The sequence below is a fragment of the Phascolarctos cinereus genome, unplaced genomic scaffold (assembly GCF_003287225.1).
Source record: "Phascolarctos cinereus isolate Bilbo 61053 unplaced genomic scaffold, phaCin_HiC Scaffold_1;HRSCAF=81, whole genome shotgun sequence".
Taxonomy (NCBI): domain Eukaryota; kingdom Metazoa; phylum Chordata; class Mammalia; order Diprotodontia; family Phascolarctidae; genus Phascolarctos; species Phascolarctos cinereus.
In genome coordinates this window covers 277,506,630-277,530,393 of record NW_027555514.1, presented here as the reverse complement: position 1 = coordinate 277,530,393, position 23,764 = coordinate 277,506,630, and the positions used below count along the sequence as shown (strand labels likewise).

At 42.1% G+C, this 23,764-nt stretch overlaps 1 protein-coding gene across 4 annotated transcripts in view; it reads left to right on the top strand.

Moving 5' to 3' along the window:
* The window catches only part of LARGE1 (LARGE xylosyl- and glucuronyltransferase 1), a 602,000-nt gene that overhangs the window by 269,448 nt on the left and 308,788 nt on the right, over positions 1 to 23,764 (top strand). For all 4 annotated transcript variants that reach the window (XM_078147082.1, XM_078147080.1, XM_020982455.2 and 1 more), the window contains one exon: positions 16,800 to 17,101. In XM_078147082.1, coding sequence (XP_078003208.1) covers positions 16,800 to 17,101 — 302 coding nt within the window. The remainder of the gene's footprint in view (positions 1 to 16,799; positions 17,102 to 23,764) is intronic.

Sequence of the window (23,764 nt, the reverse complement as noted above, 5' to 3'; positions counted from 1 at the left end):
ATGCCCTGTCTAGACTTGAGCCCAGTACGCCAGCTGAGGCCTGAGCAGAGGGAGTGTCGCCTCCTTGTTTCTGGAAGTGGTGCTTCTCTTACTGAAGCCCCAAACTCTGTCAGCTTCTGTGGCTGCCATCTCATAATAATGACTGGGATTGAACTTTCAACCCCGTAAGAGCACCAAATCTGCAGACTAGCTCTGCAGATTAAAATGATATTTGATGTCAACCAGCCAATTAACAAGCATTTATCAAGTGCACACTGTGTGCAGGCAGGTTCCAATCTAGGCGCCAAGTGTACAAAGACAACAAAAGTCTTTGCTTTCGAGGAACTTGCATTCCATTGGGAGATGAAATAAGACACGTTCTGGATAATTCGTTTCAGTTTTGTCCAGCACTCTGTGACTCCATTTGGGGTTTTCTTGACAAAGATCCTAAAGTGGTTTGCGATTTCCTTTTCCAGATCATTGTACAGGTGAGGAAAATGAGGCAAACAGGGTCCCACTGTAAGTGCCTGAGGCTGGATTTGAACTCAGGAAGATAAGTCTTCCCAACTTCGGGCAGGGCACTCTATCCACTGCACCACCTAGCTGCCTAAAATAAGAAACACACAGAATCAAAAATGAAACTGACCTTCCTTCCCCCAAATTATTTAGAAAAGTTTATTAGTAAGAGGGGTGCTGGGCAATATTCAGCAAAGAGGAAAAAAGTGGTTTTCAGGAAGATGGAGGCTCCAATTTACAAATTTAGTCTGGAAAAAATAATTGCATGGTTTACATAGTACCTTAAGATTAACAGAAAAACTTTGCAAACATGATTTGGTCTCATCCTTACAACAACTCAGGAGGCAGGTATTATTACAAGTGAGATTAATGTTTCCTTTTTGCAGATGGGGAAACTGAGGATCAGAGGGGGAAACTACTTGCCAGGGTTAACATAAAGAGTAAGATGCACAACTAGGAGTTGAGGCTTTTTTGCTTCTAAATCTAAGGCTTTTATCTTTATTTTATTTTTCCAGTAAGCCAGACTACCTCCTAAAAATACATGCCAAGCGTATCCAAAGAACCAGGATTTATAAAAGTTCCAATAAAAATGCAGTTAAATTCAAAAAGCATTGTTCAGTATCTGCTCTGTGCCAAACACTGAGTTAGGGACTGGGGACAGAAAAAAAAAATCAGTCCCCCCACACCCCAGGAGCTTATCTCTACTACCGGAACAACACAGACACAAAATTATCTCCCATTTGGATTTGACCTGTCAGAAGTCCCAATTGATTGAGACTTTCCTTATTTAATCTCTGTCTTGGCTCCACCCTTCTCTCTTCCATCCCAGCCGGATGGAGGAAATCTGAGCACTACTTAGCTGGAGAGAGAGAGCGAGCATTCTTTGTCTTTTTCATCCTTGTCTGAAGGACCTTGCACAAAAACCAACATCTTCCCAGGAGTATGGCTTGGAGAAAAGTGACAATCTCATCAAGAGGAGAGGGGGAGAGTGTTTATTGTGCTGAATAGATATTAACACATTGTTTTAGACAAGCATCTCTCCTGCTATCAGCAGCAGGTTATCTTTGCCCAGCTCCACTCCCAGTAGGATATTATCCCTGCCTGACGGAACTTCCTGTGACATCTTCCATTTTGCCCAATACCCGTCCTGAGAAACCTTAATTTTTCACTAGTTCTGCTGCTAAGAGAATTGTAGGAGTATGGAGTTAGAGCTAGATACCACCTAGACAGACGACTTGATTCTGTAGATGAGGGAAATGAGGCGTAGAGAATTTCAGTGGTGTGATCAAGGTCATCCAGGTAGTAACTGACAGGCTGGGATTTGAACCCAGAGCTTCTCAGTCTACAGTTAGCTTTGTTTATTTGTTTTGTTTTGTTCTTAATCTGAACCATGCTAGATGAAGGAGAAGAGGTTGAAGAGGAGGATGCTGGTCATAAACACACAAGCTACATGCATAGATATGTGCATATATGTATGTGTATACATATGCATGTATGTATTTATGGGTGTATTTATGTCTGCACGGTCAATTAAATTCAGTGAATATTTATTAAGTGCCTACTATGTGCATGTACTGTGCTAAGCAGTGGAGATACAAATAAGAAAAAGACAGTTCCTGCCTTCAAGGAGCTTACAGTCTAATGAAGGGGGCCAGCATCCAAAAGGAAGCTGAGAAGCAGGGGGAGTGGAGAAGACCCCAGGGGGTACCAGGCTCGGAAGCATCTTATTTCATGGCATTCAGACCAAGCAGAGTTGCAGATGTCAAGCAAATGAGCCCCAAAGGCCAGATCCAGCCCTCTCTGAAGCAGCCTTGGGTAGAGTTTAGGGCTCTCCCCTGTAGCCCTCCAATCAGAAAGGAGAGACCACCGAGGGAGCTGGAAGGTGCTGAGTATGAACCCCATGATAGGAGAGTTCTGTTAATCAGCTCATCCTGGGAGAGGCATCTTGCTCGCTGGAGTTCAGACCAAGCAGAGCTTCAGATAGAAGGTGGAGTGAGTGTATATAAATATGTGTGCATGTGTTAGTTAGTGTATGGATATATTATACCACAGTCACTTAGTATATATGTATGCTCAGATACTCCAATATATCTGTGATCCAGCTTATCAATGTGGGATTTCCCTTCAGCAATACAGATAGCAGCCCACTCATGTCAAGCTGTTTTGTTTGACCCTGATTTATGTAAACCCGTAGGTTCACCAAACGCAAAATGCTGGAAGCTTTCCTCCGTGTGTGTGTGTGTGTGTGTGTGTGTGTGTGTGTGTGTGTGTGTGTGTGTATGTGTGTGTGTATGTATATATATAATATATATGTGTGTGTATATATATATGTATATGTATATATATATATAAATAACAGATTCTATTACATGTATATACATATATATACATATACGTATATATATACATACATACATATGTGTGAATAAAAATTATAACATGACAAGCAGTATATTCCAATGGGGACCTAAATTCAAATGCAGACTCAGATGCTGACTACCTATGTGACCCCAGGCAAATCATTCAACCACTGCTTGCCTCAGTTTCTTCATCTGTAAAATGGAGATAGTAATAGCACCCTTCTCACACAATGGTTGTGAGGCTCACAAATGCTGGTATATAGCAAGTGCTATATAAATATCAGCTATCTATTAAGATAGAGAGCCAGCCAGTCCTAGTTGTATGGCCCTGAGTAAATCACTCAACCATGCACTGTCCCTTAATAACTGTGAATTACAGAATAGTTGCTGATCAGTAATGATAGAGGGAATTTTCTTTCTGGAGACTTCCCTGCATGAGAGAAATCCCAGGTCCACCCCCACCATCCACCTTCACTAATAACATACATTTAGGAAGCGATTGGCTGTTTTCCCATTGTTTTATATACATTCTCTTCTGACATCTTCACAACTCTGAGAAATGTGAGGTGTGTGCTCCCATGGCTACTGTCCTCATTTCACATACAAGAAAGCCAGTTTAGAAATTGTAAGTATTTAGGTTGCTAGGATCATAGATTGAGAGCTGCAGGAGATCTTGAAAATCATCTTGTCTAGCTCTCTCATTTTCCAGTGAGGAAGATTGAGGCCCAGGGGTTAAAGATGTTATACAGCCCTCTCATTGTATAAACGAGGAAACTGAGGTTCTAAGGTTAAGGATCTAACATAGCTCACATTTGGTCAGTCTCTGCTTTCCCCTCAAGTCTCTTGTCTACAAGTCCAATGTTCTTTTGACTAAATAAGGCTTCATAAAACGTTGATGTATATATAATATGTCTATATAACCTACAGAGCCCAACTCTCAGGATATCTCACATGGACTGTGAATTAGGCTTAGAAGTGAGCGGAAGGAAGAGAGAGGATTTGATCGTATTTGGGAAATTTGTACCGTGTAGACTCCTCCCTCAGTGGTAGATTTTTCAGGGTCACACAGGACAGTTGGACATGAGTGAGCTGTGATTGGTATTGTTGGAGGGACTCCCACATTTGTGATCCCTGTGATGGATCATGAATATGTTGGCAAATTTGAACATGCATGGTATAAATCTTAATTATCCTGAAGAGTTTCTTTGAAACAAAAGCCAGCTTTTTCCCCCTTTTTTTGTCTGTGTACTTTTTTTTTCTTCCAGGGAATCAGGGTTAAGTGACCTGCCCAGGGTCACACAGCTAGTAACTGTCAAGTATCTGAGGCCAAATTTGAACTCAGGTCCTCTTGACTGCAGGGCCAGTGCTGTATCCATTTTGGTTGTTGTTTAAAGAGCAGTGCTCTTCTAGGTTTAGGGTTAGAGATGGAACTAGATTTAGAATTGGAAGGGACTTTAGAGGTCATTGAGTAAGTATGTCTCTATCCTTCACTTTACAGATGAGGAAAGTGAGACCCAGTGAGGTTGAATGTCTTTCCCTGGGAGCTGGTAGTGGTCTGAGCTGGGATTTGAATCAGCTCTAGGGCTGCCATGAGTCATTGAATACTACAATATCTTAAGGACTAAACTTGATGACCATACAGTGGGCCACAGAGAGGGACATGGTAAACATGAATAGGCTGTAATACATCGTGAATGAAGAATTCCACATATTAGGAATCATGCAAGGGCTCATGGAGTGGAGTGCCTATGGTGAACTTTCGTAGAGAATGTGGACAAGAGTTACCCTGGAAGGGAATGCTTGGAGAGGCAAGATCAGAGGGAAATCCACATGAAGATGAGCACAGATCACTGGATTGTTTGAGCGGTACAAAGGGTGTCCTCAAAGAAATGCATGAATGGGGGATAATGAGGGCATCCCCTAGGAAAAGAAAGAGAGGTGGCTGATGGAAAGACCACATGCTCCATTGGCATTTAGGAACAATCAAAGGCGCTCAAGACCCGCCTGATGGTGGTTGAGTCCTCAAGGATCACAGGATCTGCAGACATACAAATGGAAGGGAAAGCAGAGGCACTGAGGTCCATGAGGATTCATGAGATCACAGATCTAAACCTGTTGGGACCTCAGTAGCCATCTAGAACTACCTCCTCATTTTACAAATGAGGAAACTGAGGCCCAGAGAATTTATGTGCTTTGACCAAGGTCATAGAAGTAGTAAGTGATTCTCCCCCCTTGTCCCTGGGGATGATTTATAGGAGTCCACGGAGGGGAGTCACATAGGATGCGAAGGTAGGGATAAGGTGATCTCTGCATTATTAGAAGGAGTACCCACATTGAACAGTATCTTTTTTTTTTAAATCTGTGTGTTCATAAAAAAAAAAAATAGCATGTTTGTGGGGGTATATAGGATGTCCAGGGAAGACTAGTGCCTCTAGCGGGAGGGCTTACTCAGCCCTTTTCAGACCTGCTCACCCACTGGTTGTCCACCTATCACCCACTTCTCACCTATGGCTCCAAGAAGCTGCAGCATGTGCAGCAGCCACGCCCTGGTAAAACCGTCTTGGCAGATGAGCTAAACCAGGCCGAGGGTAGCTGACAGACTTTAAACCTGTTGGTGAGTTAGGGGAATACCTACCCCAAGCATGTGAAGACTTCTCCCAGTGGAATGGGTGGATGAGAACAATTCGTTCCAATGGCCATGAAGTTAACTGAAGCAGGCACTGTGGAGTGCTTAAAGCTTGGTCAGACATCGAAGATGCCAAGGTCATCCACTGTATCCTGGGACATCACCAGTCATCTTGACTCTTGCCTTGCCATTGGACTTCTAGGACTCTGGAAGGAAGAGTGAGGCTAAAGACTCTGTGCTACTCTGCCTCACTTAAATCCAATTCAAGTGCAAAGCAAGATATCATCCCGGGATGTCATTGGTCTTCAAAAATGGAGGACAAACAGCAATCATAGACTGGATGTGTGTTTGCATACATGCATAGGTACAGAAAGATGTGCACTGGTATTTCAGAGGATGAGAAGACATGGAAAGATTGCTCTTTGTTGTAGATGAAGAAGCACCAACACCAATAAGTTTATGGATCTATGGGGGGGGGTACATGTGCACACACGCTTCAAAATTTCATTAGCCTGTGATTTATTTCATGTGAAGACACCTTCCATGAACACTGGCATGTTCTTTGTGTCTTCATAGATGGCATTCGTGACCTTTCGAGTTTGGGAAATTCTTCCCTTTTGGTCAGTCTGGTGATAAGCAAATCGCAAGTTAGCTAGGCTGATCCTCCCACAACATCATCCCTCTTCAGTCCCATGAACTAAGCCCCTCCAGATCAGTGGGCTGCTCCAGAACCTGTGTTCTATTTGCATAGCCTTAGGAAAACCATCATCACCTGGAGGCCATGATGAGATATAACTGTACACCCAAGGCATCAAAAGGTTTACAAAACACTTTATATACATTCTCTCGTTAGTCCTCCCAATGGGCCTCTAAGTTGGATGGTACAAATATTACATACACACACACACACACGCACTCTTACTTGCTTGTACCCAAACTCATCATGTACAAGGGGTAGCATATTCCAATCTCTTAAGGTGGCAATTGGGAATGTCCATAAGAAAAAGAGGAGATAAGAAAGGAGAGGAGGGCATGGTCTTACTGTTAGGGTGGGAATGTTAACATTCATTTCAGTGACTTGGTGATTTACTGAAAAGGACTATTTTTAAGATATCCAGAGCTACACTCCCTAAAATTTTGCCTTAAAAAAAAACTGACTACCCATTTGTGGGAACTACTCATCCGTTCCATTTATTCTTTGCCCATTGCTAAGAGCAAAAACATTTGCATCTAAAAAGGCTTATGATCATCAAGATCTAGAACTGTCAGGAACCCTAAGGTCCAACTCCTTCCTTTTACAAATAAGGAAACAGGGTTAGAGAGGTGACATATAGGTAGCATGAGTCAGAGATGGGATTTGAACTCTGGTTTTCTTATTATAGATGCAATCCAGTCCTCTTTTTTTTATCATTGAAATGAATGAGAGTTTGCCATATCTGGCCAAGCCCATTTCCACCTCCCAGCACCCACCATCTTCCCGTCATACTATCTGGTTCTACTGCATATCTGCCAGATTCTTTATCTCCTGCCCTTGAGCTCTGTATTCCTGATTGACGAGTTTCCCATAGCTAGCCAGCTTAACACCCCACCCAACCATGCTTTTCTCAGGGCATCTGCCATGCTCCTATTTGGAACCCTATGTACCACCACCATCACAAATATACAAACACGCACACACATGACCTCATGCACACAGACAAATACACATATCTTGATCTTTAAATATTAATCCAATTAATATTAACATTCCTAGAAACTCCATGCCAACCAATAACTGTGTGGCTCCACACACCATACCTGTGATTTCTATGATCAAGTCATCCTTGCCCTGAACACCTCCGTATGTGTTGTCTTCTATTTTAGAACATAACCTTGAAGACAAGAAATATGGTTCTTTTTTTTTATAATTATATCCCTAGCACTTAGTACAGTTCTTGGGATATGATAAATACTTAACACCCACTCATTCATTCATTCTTTCAAGAACTAGCCTCTATTCCCTTTCCTTCTCTACTTCCTTCTTCTTCCTCCAGCCTAATGATTTAACCATCCCACCCACCAGAAGCAGAATCCCCCTGGATGAATCCTAGCAAGGGCCCATCTACCCATGACGTCCCTGAGTAGACGGATCCCGGGAACAGAGAGGGGCATCAGTTTGGATGACATCCACAGCAGTGAAAAAGCACAGCACCAGAGGGACATGACAGTTTGACAAGCTCATCAAATCAAATATTCATTCCCAATGCTGCCACCGAAAGGCGGTGAGCTGGCTGCTTAGAACTGTACCCACATATTAATTTTAGACAAATGGAGATGAAATTAGAGGTTTTTTGGCCACCATCTGATAAAGCAAGACCAGAAAGTGGCCAACTCTTGGCTTCAGTCACAGAAGACTGGCTTGTGACCTCCTAGAGGCATCTCCCATCTTAGTGCAGTCTGATTTTCTTTTATCATTCCCTAGGCTGGGAATGACCCCCTCCCTCTGGCTCCACCTGAGGATGTCATACCCAGGCTTCAAGGCCCAGACGCTTCCACCATGAAGCCTTCCTGGATTCTGCCAAATGCTCCACACATCTCCCCTCTCCCCGCCTAAAGTGACCTCTCTATTATTATCATAATCTAATAATCTCACCATATTTTATTCAAGTGAAGAAAAATGGTGAAGTCAGATAAAAACCTTGTACATGAAGATGAGAAAAAGATTAGTTTTGGATCTAAAGATTAGGGACACATCAGAGGAGCTAATTAGACCTCTGGCAACAAATGAGATCACTAAGGGAGAAAAGAGAGAGACAGAAAAGAAGTGGACCTAGATTAGAGGTCTGTAGTACACCCACATATGAGAGGTAGGAGACAGGTGAGGATCCAGGAAAGAAAATGAAATATTTATTGAATGAGTGAAGGAAAAAATCATATGGCAAATGTTAAAGGTCTTTTGAATCAGGGGTTCTCAAACTGAGGTCTGTGATTTTATTTAAAAGAAAACCCTGCATTTCAATATTATTGTTTTCCTTCACAATCCTATATAAGTTATACATTTAAAAATATTTTTTTGAGAAAGAGCCCATAGGCTTTACCAGACTGCCAGAGGAGCCCATGACATACAGATAAAACCTCCTGTCTTAAATGGAGCCTGCACATCTTCAGAAATACCCCCCTTGAAGGACCTTGTGGGAGGTTAAGTGACCAATAGTGATTGTTATCATAGGAGCATAAATTTAGAGCTGGCTCAGAAGTCATGGAGTTCAATGACATAACATAACAGATGAGTAAACTGAGGCCTATGAGCTCATAGAATCATATGTTTAGATCTGGAATAATCTCAAAGGTCATAGGCTCTAATTCCTTTCCATTCTTTCTTCACCCCCTGCCATTTTTAGATGAAGAAACAGAGGTCCAGAGAGGTTATTGAGTCATAGATTTGCACTCCGAAGGGGCCTCTGTTGCCTTGTTGTCCAAGCTCCTCATTTTACACATGAGAAAACTGAGACCCAGTAACTTTAAGTGACTTATTTGCTAAGAAAGTCACATGGCATTCTTAACATCATGCATGGAAAATGTTTTCTTAGTATATTACTTTATTTGTTTATCGCATACACTCTGTCTTTCATTCCATTTTGTGTGAGGACTATATCTGTCAAGCACAGAAAACAGTCTCAAAATTAAGTATTTTTCCTTTTCTTTTATTTTCTTTTTTTTAGAAGAAGAAGAGCATGATGTAATTCTGATTTAGCCTAACTTGCTGTAACTGTTACAAGGGAGGGCAGCTGCTCTATTCAGTCCTTGTAGCTACCTTTCTCAAACTTCTTCTCAAGAAGGTGTTCTACTCCTTTCCTTGAAGTTTGAGACCTCTGCTATGGGAGTGGGAGACAAGGAGGAGGAGGCAGACGTGGTGGTGGTGGATAGGAGGGGATATTATTCTTGCCCTCATCCATGGAGCTGGACAGGAATCCTCTCTGCAACATCCCTGACCAGTGGTCATTCCACACTTGATCATGACTTCTAGAGCACTCCAGATGTAGAGATGACATGAACAAAGGTGGGGTAGGGAGAAGTATCTTGCAGATAATGTGCCATCTGAGATGTCGTTGTGCCGTGGGTCATTCGTGTCCAACTCTTCATGCCCCCATAGACCATACTGTCCAAGGGGTTTTCTTAACAAAGATACTGGAGTGGTTGGCCATTTCCTTCGTCAGCTCATTTTACAGATGAGGAAACGTGGACAGATTGAGGTTAAGTAACTTGCCCAAAGTCACACAGCTAGTAAGTATCTGAGGCCAGATTTGAACTCAGATTTTGCTGATTCCCATCTATTCTGTTTATATCTTATATATACCTAGTTATTTGCATGTCATCTCTTCCCTTAGAATATGAGGACACAGACTGTATTTGCCTTTCTTTGTATACCCAAAACTTAGCACACTGCCTAGCACATCGAAAAGGTTTAAAAAATGCTTGTTGACTGACTGGGGAGGGAGCAGGGGGAGGTACATCTTCTGAGTGCTGGGGAGAATGACAGATCCTTCCCATGGCTTCATTTTGATAATCGGTCCATAAAGGTCAGGGTTGGGGAAACACAAACATTAGCCATGAAAAGATGTCAGCATTGGGGATACAAGTTGGGCTGGAAAAAATGGATCATAATCCACTCCTTTTATGTTGCCTCTTCATCTTGGCCTGAATCCCCCATCCTGAAATAGGTTTTCCAGATTTTCCTTGCCCCCTAGATTTCTACCCTCCAGAGCCCCCCAACAATATCCACCTGGCCTGCCTTTCTGGTTTATCTCATCTCAGAATTCAGATTTCTTCCACCCAGATGGGAATGGGCCTTTTGCAGACCCTGTCATCCTTAACACCCTTTGAGATAATTCAGAGAACTCTTAGTTCCCTAGACTTTTTCTCTTTGAGACTGGTTCCCTAGTTCTATTCATTTTCACTGTCTGTGTCCCAGAGGATTCTAATTCCTCAAAGATCCAGAGATATTCAAATGAGCATGAATTGATTCAGATCCACATTTAGGGTGTTTTGGATGACAAGTCCCTCATCTCTGTCACTTGACTGTACAGAGGCTGATTTCCAATTTACCCTTTTTGTTTGCAACCATAAGATGTTTTGATTCTTAGTTCTGAACATTCATCTCAAGTGGTTTCAGAGCCTGGAATCTGACGATAACTTCATATTTGTGGTGGTGTTTTTGTATATGTGTGTTGTTGGAAAGAAGGAAGAGTGTTATCACCTGAGGATTTGAATAATGTCTTATTTGACATTTTAAACTTAAAGTAGGTGAACCATGGATCAGTGGGTGCCAGGAACATGCCTTTGGATATAAATAGACTCTATGTGTCCAAGTGGGAAGCACCATGCAATGAGAGGTAATGAGGAGGCCTGGCGAGAAATGGAGTGAGGTGACTGGCACTTATATTCCAGACTTCATAGACTCATCATATGCTTGCTTGTCCTTCATTCTCAAAAAGGACCAAAATGATGTCACTTTGTTGGAATCAAGGTAAAATGTGTCTGATTGTGGCTGACCAGAGCAATGTGAGCTTGGAAGGCTCTACCACGTGTCAGGCACAAATAGTCCATGTGAGCATTTGGAGTGGCGATGTCTCTAAATTTGCAAATCTCACATTTTTCATGTGCTGGATCTGTATGGAATGTTAGAAGTCATTCCATGTAATGCTATAAAATAATTATGACCAAGTCTAGCTCTAAAGAATTGTTATAAGAAGATCCTTCCCCTTCTTTGCAGAAGCTGGGATGAGTGGGAAGAGGGATTCATTGGGAAATGGAAGTGGTATAACAAGAAAACGTATAAATAAAAATCATTTTATAAAAGAAGTTCAATCCCATCTTTTCCTTTTAGTGGTGAGATAAATCATTCACAATCCAGAAGAGAAGGGAATAAGCATTTATTAAACTCCTACTATTTGCCAGACACTGTGCTCAGCTATACATATATATGTATATGTATGTGTGTGTGTATGTATACACACACACACACACACACACACACACACACACACATATATATATATATATATATATATATATATATGTAAAATCTCATTTGATTCTCACAACAGTCTTTTAGGGTAGGTGCTATTATTATTCCCATTTTGCAGATGAAGAAACTGAGGCAAAGGTGATTATTTTTGTCACCGTTATCATCCTAGTCTTCTTTCTTCTTCCACTTTTTTCTCCTTCCTTTCTTCCTTCCTCTCTTTCTACTTCTTGATTTTCATACTCTTCTTTCTCTTTCTTCTTCTTCCTACTCCTCCTCTTCCTCCTTTTCTCCCTACTTTTATGAAGCTCACACCCTCTGAGTTCATTTTTGGAGCTACTGATGCTGTTTGGGAAACCCAGTCTTTACCATAACTTCTGAAGATATCCTTGCTGCTACTAGGTACCTACAGAAACTTTCATTCCAACCATCACTAGGTCCTATTTTATCTCCATTTTACAGATGAGGAAACTGAGGCACAAAATGGTTAAGTTACTTGCCCAAGGTCACACAGCTAGTAAGTGTATGAGGCCAGATTTGAACCCAAGTCTTTTTTCTTGATTCCAAACACAGCACTCTATTTATTATGCCACCTAGCTGCCTAGTATAGGTGTATCCTATATTTTTTAACTCTTTCTGGAAATGGGATGGTTTTGTTGTGCATTGAGTGCCCCAAACCCAGAGGAACATCTTCTGATTTGCTTGTCATGGGACAATATACACATTGCCTACAAATTCTTTGTGTCCCATGACTTCCCTGGCTGTATTCTCTGATTTTTGGTCCCCAAGCAATGGGATTCAGTAACTCTTGTCTGTTGCTTTGATAGGCGAGGGGCAGGAGCCTCAACATTTAACCCCAAGTTGGTTAAGAGAAAAATAGAGCCTGACTTGTTAAGACCCAAAGATAGATCAGAAGCTCTGAAGAGAGGCCCATGCAGTCAGGTAGCAGAAGGTGAAACCTTCCGTGTGGGATTCATTTCTGCCTTTGTTCCTGAAGCTTTGTGAGCCCCAGGGAGATTCTCCTTGGACAGTTTGGCAGCCCAGCAGGGTCCATGCATGAAGCAAGAAAACCATGAGTCCAGGAAGGAGGAGCATTCTTCTTTGCCGGGAGGGTAGGAGAATAGAAAACTCTAGCAAGGTGTGTCTATGTTTGAAGCCACTCTGGAAATGTCAGCTACAGATGAAGGCTGGGTCATCCCCTTCTGTAAGAACTGAGTGAAATTGCAGTTTTATGTCGCTTCTGGGCCTAGGTGGCTTCCTTTCAGTGATTTGGCATTCAGGAGACACTCATTAACTTCAGCTGTATGAAAGCCCTTGGGCTGGATGCTGGGGGAAGGGCAAAGGAAGTGAGCTCTCATAAAGTTTTTAGTCCAGTGATAATAATATGTGTTATTCAGACTTTCTTCAGTGGGTCCCTTCCTTTGATTCTTCATCATACTCCCTTATTTAACCATTTTGTCTACAAGCGATTACCATGTTGAATTCTTTGAGGACTATTCTGCTCCATGAATCACAGCCATAAAATGAGACCAATAGTGTCATGGTATTTAACTGATGAGTTTTGGTTTCCAAGGAAAGTTTGACATTGTTAAGGGGTCATTCTAGTTCCCAATAGGCAAACCGATCAACTCAAGTCAAGTCAACAACCACATATTTATTTAGTGCTTACTATCAGGCACTGTGCTAAGTGGCGGGGATACATTCAAAAGGCAAGACATCACCCATGATGTCATTGGTCCTCTTCAAAAACAGAGGACAAACACCACCAGCGATGAAGAAAGGCAAAAACAATCCCTGCCCTCAAGGAGCTCATTCTTTTCCTCTTTATTTCTAGACCCAATTTGCAGTCTTTTTTAGTATCTGTAGAATGAACTGGAGCAGGAAATGGCAAACCACTCTAACTTCTTTGCCTGATCTTTCCACTTGGCAAAAGCCAACTGTTATGCATTGCACAACAGTCCATCTGGCAAAGATCACTAAGTGCCTACTATGTGCCAGGCACAGTGCTAGGTGATCAAGATGCAAAGTCAAAAATGTTAAGCCCTGCCTTCACAGAGCTTGCATTCTATGAGAGGTATATCGTAATGAATGAGTTCCATGGATTGCACGAGAGGCTCATTGACACTGTTGTCCCCCCTCCCCCATTTTTTTTCCTCCTTGTGGATATTTAAGTCACTTTGTTGTTCAATGATGTCCAACTTTTTCTGATGCCATTTGGGATTTTCTTGGCAAAGATACTAGAGTGGTTTGCCATTTCCTTCTCTAGCTCATTTTTACAGATTTTAGAGACTGAAGCAAACAGGTGATTTACCCAGGGTCACACAGCTAGTAAGTGTCTGAGGCCAGATTTGAACTTACAAAAATGAGCCTTCCTGACTTGAAGCCCAGCACTCTTATCTACTGCACTACCTAGCTGACAATTCAAGAGAATATATGTACATAGACACATACACACAAAGCATTTTCCCTGCCCTCTGGCCCTCTTCTACTGTAACAGACTCTTTCCCTTAAAAACTTGGGCTTTGATAAGTGAGTTTTCTACTTATCTTGTCTAGAAATATGCCACCATATGAATTCTCTGCCATGTTCCTGTCCCCTTCCTTCTCCTGTGAGTCATGTTATTAGAGTATAAACTCCTTTGTGGGCAGGTTGCCTTCCTTAGTTGTATTTGTATATCAATATTTAGTACAGTGTCTGACACATAGTAAATGTTTAATACATTATTTTTCATTCATTCATTTATATACACACATATGCATATACACAGAAATATTTAAAGTATAGAAACACGCATACATTCCATACTTACATAAAACCCCAGAACATTGTCGTGCCTCTAAATGAGATCAATAACTATTCAACAAAGATTTGTCTTAACTATCCACACAATAAGAACAAGTGGATGAAAAATGCCCTTTTTATGAGTGTTATGGAGCAGCCTGCAGTATTTGAAAATGTTCCATGATTTCTCAAATGCAGTTTAGCCTAGTTTCTTTACTACTCAATTCTGGGCTGAGTTGCTTGTTCATCTGCATTTCCTGCCCAAGACATATGTATGGAGGCACCAACTCAGTGGGCTGCTTGGCCAACTATACGTAATCATCTGGGCAGTAGGCATTTGTCATCTGTTTGTTTTAAACTATATGGATGGTTAAACAGATGGCTTTTGAGTAATTATGAATCTCATCAAGGAGGGCTTGATTCAACCAGTCCAATGCCATTTACAAACAGAAGTGTCTGGAAGCCTGCAGCACCTATAGGGAATCTCACTGCCCTGTGGATTCTGCTTAGGACAAATTACTCCGTGATGCCTTTGGGAAGCATATGGCTCCTTCCTTTATAACTCATTTGACTGTAATAATTAAGTTAAATTCCACAAGTATTAGCTGCCTACCCTATGAAGGCAAGGGCAGGTAGATAGAGCAGTGGATCAAGTGTTGGACGTGGACTCAGGAAGACCTGAGTTCAGATCTGACCCCAGACACTTACGAGCTGTGTAACCCTGAGCAATTTGCTTAACCCTGTTTGCCTCAGTTTCTTCCTCTGTAGAATGAGTGGAGAATGAAGTGGCAAACCACTCCAGGATCTGTGCTGAGAAAACCGTAAATGAAGTCATGACGAATCAGATAAGACTGAGGGGAATGACTTAACAACAATATGCAGGCACTGAGCCAAGAAGCCTCAGAATACAAAGCCAAATGAAAACAGTCCTTGCCCTCAAGGAGCTGACCTTCTTGGTGCATAATTGGAATCACTGAAAAATTAGTTTATGTAGTCACATCTCTCAAGAAATCTTATAGAACTTCAACATTTCTATAGAAGACACTTTGTTAACACCTACCTTAGCTGTAGACTATGTGTAGACTGCTATTATCCGTCAGAAGACGGAGAAGCTCCATTTGCCACCCTCAAGCAATATACAGTCTCTCAAGGTAGATGAGCTATTACCTAAAGGATTGTAGGTTTGCGAGTTGATTCTATTAACAATAATTATGAACTTTCACCAGCCCCCTAACTATTATAGAAGGTAACATGTGACAGGTGCCAGCAGTCTCTGTGTCTCCTCCAACATCCAGCCCACTAACATGTATTTTGTGGGTGCTTAATATTTGTTTGATGATGGAGATCAGAGAAAGAGAGCTAGTCGATATTCAAAGAAAGATTCATCACTTCTTATCCCCATCAGGAGAATTTAAGTTCCCCCAAGGCAGGATTTGTCTCAATTTTATATTTATGTTCCCACTGTAAGCATGGTATATGGAATGTAACCAACCTTACTGATTTCAGCAGAGGAATCAGGAAAGCTTTCCTAGATGAGGTCCTGGCTGATCATAGGTCTAGAACGAAGTCTTTCTCTCTCTCTCTCTCCCCCCCCCCATTTGGCAAAGGAGGAAACTGAGGTCCAAAGAATTGAAATGATCTCTCCAAGGTTCACAGACTTAGAGCTGGAAAGGACCTTCGAATCCACTTAGCCCAGTACCACCCTAATTTTCCTTACTGTTCCTCATTTTTCCAGATGGGAAAACTGAAGGCTGGGGAGTTTGAATGGTTTGTGCAAGGAATACAGATTTAAAGCTAAAAGGGACTCGGAGGTCATCTAGCAAAACTCCCCATTTTTCAGATGAAGAAACAGATCCACTGAGTATAAGTAGCTTGTTTGAGATCACGAAGTTAGTTAGGTGGCAAAAAACTAGGTCCTTTCTCTAGGGCAAGTAGTCTTTCTGCAACATCAGGTGGCATTTCAGTTGCTTGAAGGAGAGGAATCTTTGTGGTTATCAAAATGCTGCCTGATAACTATGACCTTAGAGACTGAGTGCAAATTTTTTTTTAATATTTCCATCCTTTATTACATTTTCTCTTCTAAGAAATGAGGCTTCTGTGTGTGTGTGTGTGTGTGTGTGTGTGTGTGTGTGAGAGAGAGAGAGAGAGAGAGAGAGAGAGAGAGAGAGAGAGAGAGAGAGAGAGAAAGAATGTGTGTGTTGAATTGGGTCATTGACTTGATGGAACGTTTTGTCTTGAAACATTCCAAATATATGGAGGAGGGAAAACAATAGATTTGATTAGGGAAGATGGCTTCGTAATTGCCTTTTCTGAACAGCATATTAATTTTTATCACCCTAGTAAATCCTTCTGTCCTTAACTCTGATCCCAGTTCAATCTGGTTCTGTTCATTTCTGACTAAGTTTCCATCTGCTTTCAGTTAAAACTTGAACATAAAATAAGCCTTGCTGGGTCCTAATGGATGTTAGAGAAGGGAAGAGAGCGTGCATGTGTGTGTGTGTGTTAACACTTCCTCTGTCTCTTCCAAATGCAGATGGGAAGCCAGTGTCACTGTCCCCACTTGAATCCCAGCCCCACAGTCCACGGTACACCGCTTCGAGTCAGCGAGAGCGAGAGAATCTGGAGGTGCGCATGCGAGAGGTGGAAGAGGAGAACCGGGTCCTTCGCAAGCAGCTTAGCCTGGCACAAAGCCGGAACCCATCCCACCGCCGCGGCAACCACTCTAAAACCTATTCAATGGAAGAAGGGACTGGTGACAGTGAGAATCTCAGGGCTGGCATTGTGGCTGGCAACAGCTCCGAGTGTGGGCAGCAACCAGCAGTGGAGAAGTGTGAGGTAAAGAGAGTCCAGAGATAGGGAATATCAAAAATGAAAGAAACCTAAGAGTATCTCAGTTCAAGTCTGTCTGTCTATGGACCTGTGTATCTATGTATCTATCTATCCATCTGTCTATCAATGTATCTGTCTGTCTATCTATCTATCTGTCCGACTATCAATGTGTCTTTCTATTCATTAATTTTACATCTCTTATTTACCTATTCTTTTATTTACCTATTTGCTTATTTATCTTTCCATTCATCCATCTTTATTCCATATTTATGTATTCTTTTATTCACCTATTTATCTATCAATCTCTCTATCTGTTTATCAGTGTGTCTATCTATCAATGTATCTTTCTATTCCTTAATTTTATATTCCTTATTTACCTATTCTTTTATTTACCAGTTTGCTTGTTTATCTTTGTAGTCATCCATTTTATATTCCTTATTTATATATTTTTAATCATCTATTTCTTATTTATTTGTTTATCTTTCCACCCATCCACCTATCTATCTATCTATCTATCTATCTATCTATCTATTTACCTACTATCTATCTGTCTGTCTGTCTGTCTGTCTGTCTATCTGTCTCTCTGTCTGTCTATTTGTCTGTCTGGTTATTTTACTTTATTCCTTCTTTGGGCACTGTGCTCTTGAGGAGACCAAAGCCCAGAGAAGTGACTTGCCCAAAGCCACATGGTGATTCAATCAGAACAAGGACTAGAATCAAGGTCTCCTGGTCTTCATGCCAGTTCTGTTGGGAGTCTGCTATCAAAAGGCTACTTTTCCCCTGGGCTAGGCTTTGAAACTCCCCATGGATCAGACCTTTAGAGCTGATGGATACTTGAGGATCCTCTAACCCAACCCTATCCCACCTCATCTTATGAATGAAGACAATGCATCATGGTGGATAGAAAGCTGGGCTCTAAGCTAGAAATACTCATGCTCAAGTCCTCTCTTGGGTACATCTTGGCCTGATGGCCATTAGTCTTTTTCACCATGACTTAGACTGTTTGGTCTCAGAATTCTCCTCCAAATCTGAGGTGATATGGGTTTGTCATTCTGCACCTTTGTGGTTAAAGATAAGATAGTTGTGCAATACCCCCTTTCCTATAACTTTCTCAGTGGCACCATTCCTTGACCTGGAAACAAAGTCATCTCAGACAAGTTGCCTGCATTGTCCAAGTTGCCCAGGGCAAGGTCTCTCATACTGCAATAGAGCCCACTGATAGTTTCTGACTAACATCCAATTTGATTAATACGTGTTTAGTGACCACTTCTTATGAGGATAGTGCATGGTACTAATCACCTAAGCATTGATGTCCCATGAGATTCTGTCCTAGGGTGGCTGCCACTGCTACCTCCTCCTCCTCCTCTCTCCACACATGTATTATATATGTATGTATATGTATACATATATACACACATTATAATTATTATTATTATTGCTCTTCAAGATTTGCTTCCAGACTCTTTTTTTCCCTGGACTTTTTTCACATTACTTCTCTTCAAGCACTCCATGTTGAAGTTCAATTGTCTTATATATTATTCCCCAAACTCAGTCTTCCATCTACAGCCTTTTTGCCTTTGCATGATCTGTCTCCCCACCCCACCCCCACTCTCACCATGCCTATAATGCCCTCCCTTCTCCCTTTTATCTCTTAAAATTGTTCACCTACTTCAAGGCTCATCTCAGATGTTTCTACCTACATAAGACCTTTCCATATCCTCTTCATTGCTGGTCCTTTCACTCCACTCTAATTTTCCTCCATTTTCAAATCCATGTATATATTACATAGACCCTGAGGGAATGTAAGTGCTTTGAAGGCAGGACATGTTTTGTATTTTTTTTCATCTTTCTTTTCCCCTGTGCAGAACTCAGAGCCCTGCAGATACTAGGCAGTCAATGTTTGCAACTGAATTTTGAATAGAAGGAATAGGAAAGACTTGAATTTGAATAGAAGGAAAAGGTCCCTGATGTCAAGAGGCTTTGTTGGTTGGGGAGATAAGGTCATGTCTCAGATTGAGTATAAATTTAAAAAAGGTACATTTTTTTAAAAGAGTTCAAGAGGGAGGGAAGAAGGGAGGTGGGGTAGAGAGACAGCGAAGTAGAAACAGAAAAAGAGAGAAGAGAGAGGAGAGACAGAGACTCAGAGAGAGACACAGAGATGTGGAAACAGACAGACTATAAGGTTGTATGTAGTTAAATGACAGATAAATTGAATTAGATTGGATTCACCAGAGGTGAATGGAAGGTGGAATTTGAGCTGAGCCTTGAAAGCTAGACATTAATAATATTAGATCACATTCCTGTGGTACCTTCAGATTTAGAAAGTGCCCTTCTTGGAAGAACCCTGTTGTTCACTAGAGAAAAATTACATTGGCCCTACTTTACAGATAAGGAAACTGAGGCTCAGAGAGATGATGTAGTTTGCCCAAAGTGGCACAGCTAGTAAAGCTGAGAGTCAGGATTTGAACTCAGGGCTCCTGACTTTAGGGCCAGTACTCTTCTTACTATGGTAGAATCTGGATAGTTGGAGAAAGGAAGAGGATGTTTTTTGGGTTTGTTGGGGAAACTATGAACAGAAACTTTGGAGGTGGGAGCCTGCACTGTAAGACCAGTATAGAAGCCAGCCTGGCAGAAGCAGAGATTTCAGATGGAAAAGCAGTCATTGATGAAGTTGGAAAGGTAGGTTTGAGCCAGATTGGGGAGGGCCTAGAATGCCAAGGGCAGGAGTAGTATGGTGTGCTCAGGCATGGCTTCCCGAGGCTGGGCTAAACTTTCATCATTCCTCTGCCAAGAGCAAGCAGCCTCAGCCCTTTTTCTGTTACTTGAGAGTGGGTGTCAGGGAAAAGCTGCAAATGAGTGGAATTCTCCCTGTAGGGATTCTTCCTCCCCACCCCAAAAGTTTCTGAGTCATAATGGCTCCCACCCACCCAAAGCACTACTTAAGATGTGGGTATCAGGGTGTGTAATTAAAAGAAAACAAAAAAAGTTTATTTCAAGAAAGGAGTGGAAAGCAGCTGGCACAACATAAGAGCTTGGGAAGCACAGCTGGCCAGAGAAATTGTGAAAGGGGACAAACAGAACTGCCCACGTCACCGCTCTGTGCCTCAATGTCCTTATCTGTAGGACAGGGAGAATGGCATACATCATGCCCACCTCACAGGGTTGTGGTGAGACTGAAATGATATATCTGTCAAGCACTTTGTAAATGTTAAGGCGCTATGTAAATGTCAGCTTGTTGTTACAGTGGGCGTTTCAGTCAAGGATTCTGTCATCAAAATAGTAAATAATAGTAATAGGATCCTACAGCCCTCAAGCTTAGCCTAATAAACATAGAGCTGGAAGGAACTTAAAATGCATCTCTTTCTACCTCTTTATCTTACAAGTGAGGAAACTGAGGCCCAGGGAAGTTAGTGACTTGCCTAAGGTCTCACAAGAAGTCTCAGGATTCGAATCCATCTCCTCTGACTTCAGAATGCCTCCTAATATACAAGACTGCCTGAACATACCGTGTTTAGGAAGGTGGGGGAAGTCAGTCTTATATTTGAAAAAGGGTTCCTAGAGTTTCAGAAAAAGACTGTGGGGATTATTTGGCTTAAGTTCCTCATTTTACAGATGAGGAAACTGAGGTTCAGGAAGGTTTCCATTAACAATCAGTTCTCTCTACTCTCTCCCTTTTCACTTCCCTGTGTGTATCCCTCTCCAAAATGATGAATAAAGGGGTAAGATTCAGTTATTTGGAGAACTTACCAAAGCTACTTTCTTGACTGTTTCCGAAATGGTGTCCAAATCATTAGCTGACATTTTTTTTTGGTGGATACCATGACAGACCACATGTCTGTTGAGCTCTCAGTTTTATAATGTGCTTTTGTCACAATCCTTTCCCATCCCCAAACTGCCAAGAACCCTTTTACAGATGGACAAACTGAGGCTTATCAGGGTGAAAGGACTTGCCTGGAGTCACACAACTTTTGCCAAACCTGGGAGTCAAACACATCTCCCAACAGCTCCCAAATCTCAATATGCTCTCCATCCATGCCCGCTGCCCACCAATGGGCTACCTCACCCCTTCTTTCTGGGATGCCCATTGCCCACCAGATGTCTTATGTGCCTCCCTTCTCTCCATTCATAAAGCCTCATCTTAGTTTAAGCTTTCAGCATCCCTCAACTACTCTACTGCAAGATCAATATTCAATCAAACATTTAATAAGCCAGTGGCCCTTACTTGGTGGGCCCGGGTTGGATACTCCAAAGGCGGTCGTCCAAAACTCTGTCTTAAGGGTGGTCAGTTCTCCAGTTAGCCTAATCCCTAGCTTCTTTTAAAAGCTGTTCAGTTGATTTCAATTGCCTCCAGATTATAATATCTTTTACCAATAAGTTTGTTTGCTCAGTAGGATTTGGTCTCATGCTGGAGGCAATGCTCATATAAAACAGGCAAGCTGTCACTGTGCCCCCATGCCTCTAACTAGCCACACACTATTTTGATACCAGAATAGCTTTTTGAATTTTTTCCTCCTTCAAGGAATTCACTTGGTTTTTTTCAGTAATACAGTAGGCTTTGCCTCCTGCTTGTGTTACTCCCCCCACTGCTGTCATCGGTTGCCATTTTTCCTTTATATTTAGATGATTTGCAGCTGCTGTTAGGGAGCTGTTAGGGACAATGAGGCATGATGGAGAGCCTGATGGGCTTGTAGTGAGGGAGATCTAGGTTCAAATCCTGCCTCTGGTCCTTAGCTAATTGTGTCACCCTGGGCAAGTTACTTAACCTCACTATTCTTCTAAGGCAGGGGTAGAGAACCTGTGCCTCGAGGCTCAAGGTCATGGGTTCCCCACTCCTCCTCTAAGATAACTCCCAAACTTTGAGAGTTGAGAAGGACCTCAGCAACCATCTTCCCCACCTCATGCCTAAAAGGAATCTCTAGTATAACCTGTCTAATAACTACTTGAAGATTTCTAAGGAACGGAAGCCTACCACATCTTGAAGCAGTCCTTTCTAATTTGGGACAACTCATTGATAGGAAGGTCCCCTTAACATCAAGCCTAAATTCTGTCTCTGCATTTCCACCCATTCTTCTGGGTTCTTCTATCTTGGGCCAAATGGACCAAGTCTCTTTCTTTCCCAGGAGAGTCTTTCAAATACTTCAAGGCAGTTGTCATGCCCTTCCTGAGTTTCCTCTTCTCCAAGATCAGGAATTCCCAAGGACTTCAAGGAATAACCCTAAGAATTCTCTACTAAGTCATATCTCAGTTGAGATCTCCATTGGTAAAGGGAGTTCCCATGCCATAAGTTCTCCATAACAATGAAACTGTATCCTCTTTGTACATTCACCGTCATTAAGAAAATGTGTCTGTTGACAGAAAGTGGTGGGTGACTTGGAATCAAAAGAACAGGGCTGGAATTTCAGTAGCAGTGAGATTCAGTAGGAAGTGTGCTAGATTTGAAATCAGATGAACGTGGAATCAAATCCCAACTGTTACCTGGATATGACCTTGACTGTGTCCCTGAAGATCATTGGGCCTCAGTTTCTCTACCAGTAAAATGAAGAATTTGGATTAGATGACTTTTCCAGCTCTTGACATATTATCCTTTAATCCTGGATTATACCTCCAATTCTAAGTGGGCAAGACACTTCACCCTTCCAAGCCTGGGTTCTTCAGGCTGTATAAGTAGGGGACAAAATATTCTCACCATCTGCCTTTTAGGATTGTGAGGGGGAAATGTGCTTTGCCTTAAAGTGCTTCATAAAGCTTTTACTGTTTTTTTTTCCCTACCCCCACCTAGAGTTTAAATCTATTAAGATACCACAGGTTCATGTGTCCATAAAATCTTGTAACCTAATTCTCCCATTTAACATTTGAGAAAACTGAAGGTTTCTCACTTGTAAGGTGGAATGTTAGAGGTCATATGGTTCACAGGTAATTCAGCCAGAACTGGAACCCAAGTATCTAGATGCTCAATCCAGTTTTGACCTCAGTGGATAGAAGTGGCTGGGCATTTAGCCCTCAGAACAGTGATTTGGGTAGCTTTTCCCCTCTTTTGAAGGAAAAAATTGTCTCTTTTGAAAAATAATTTTTAGGGGGCGGAGCCAAGATGATAGAGTGAAAGCAGCAACTTGCTTGAGCTCTCCCCTAAACCCCTCCAAATACCTATAAAAATGGATCTAAACGAATTCTAAGGCACCTTAACCCACAAAAAGACAGAGTGAAACAAGTTTGCAGCCCAAGACAACCTGGATGACTGATCAGAAAGGTATATCTCGTTGGGCTGGGAGCGGAGCACAGTGCGGGCATGGGCATGCAGGCCGCAGCAAACCTGGAGCAGGCTTCAGAGGACTGAATCATGGGCAGCTGTGGTGGTTTCCAGACTCCTCAATCCACAAATGCCAAAGACAACTTAGAAGGTCAGTGGGAAAAATCTGTTTTCTGCGGTGCTGAGAGAGGAGCGCGGGGTCTCAGTGCCATTCCCCAAGAGTGTGGCCCTGGGGTGGGCAACTGCTTCCCAGCTTCCAGCCCACAGACTGAGGGGGAATAGAGTGGCTGATCAGAGGGGGATTTCAGGGATCTCTCTGCTTGTGCTGAGGCAGGAATCTCTTGCTTTGCCCGTGCTTGGCTCTGGGTCACAGTTCTGGACAGGGGTTCCAGGGTGAGGAGGAGCTCTGGGATGTTGGAGCT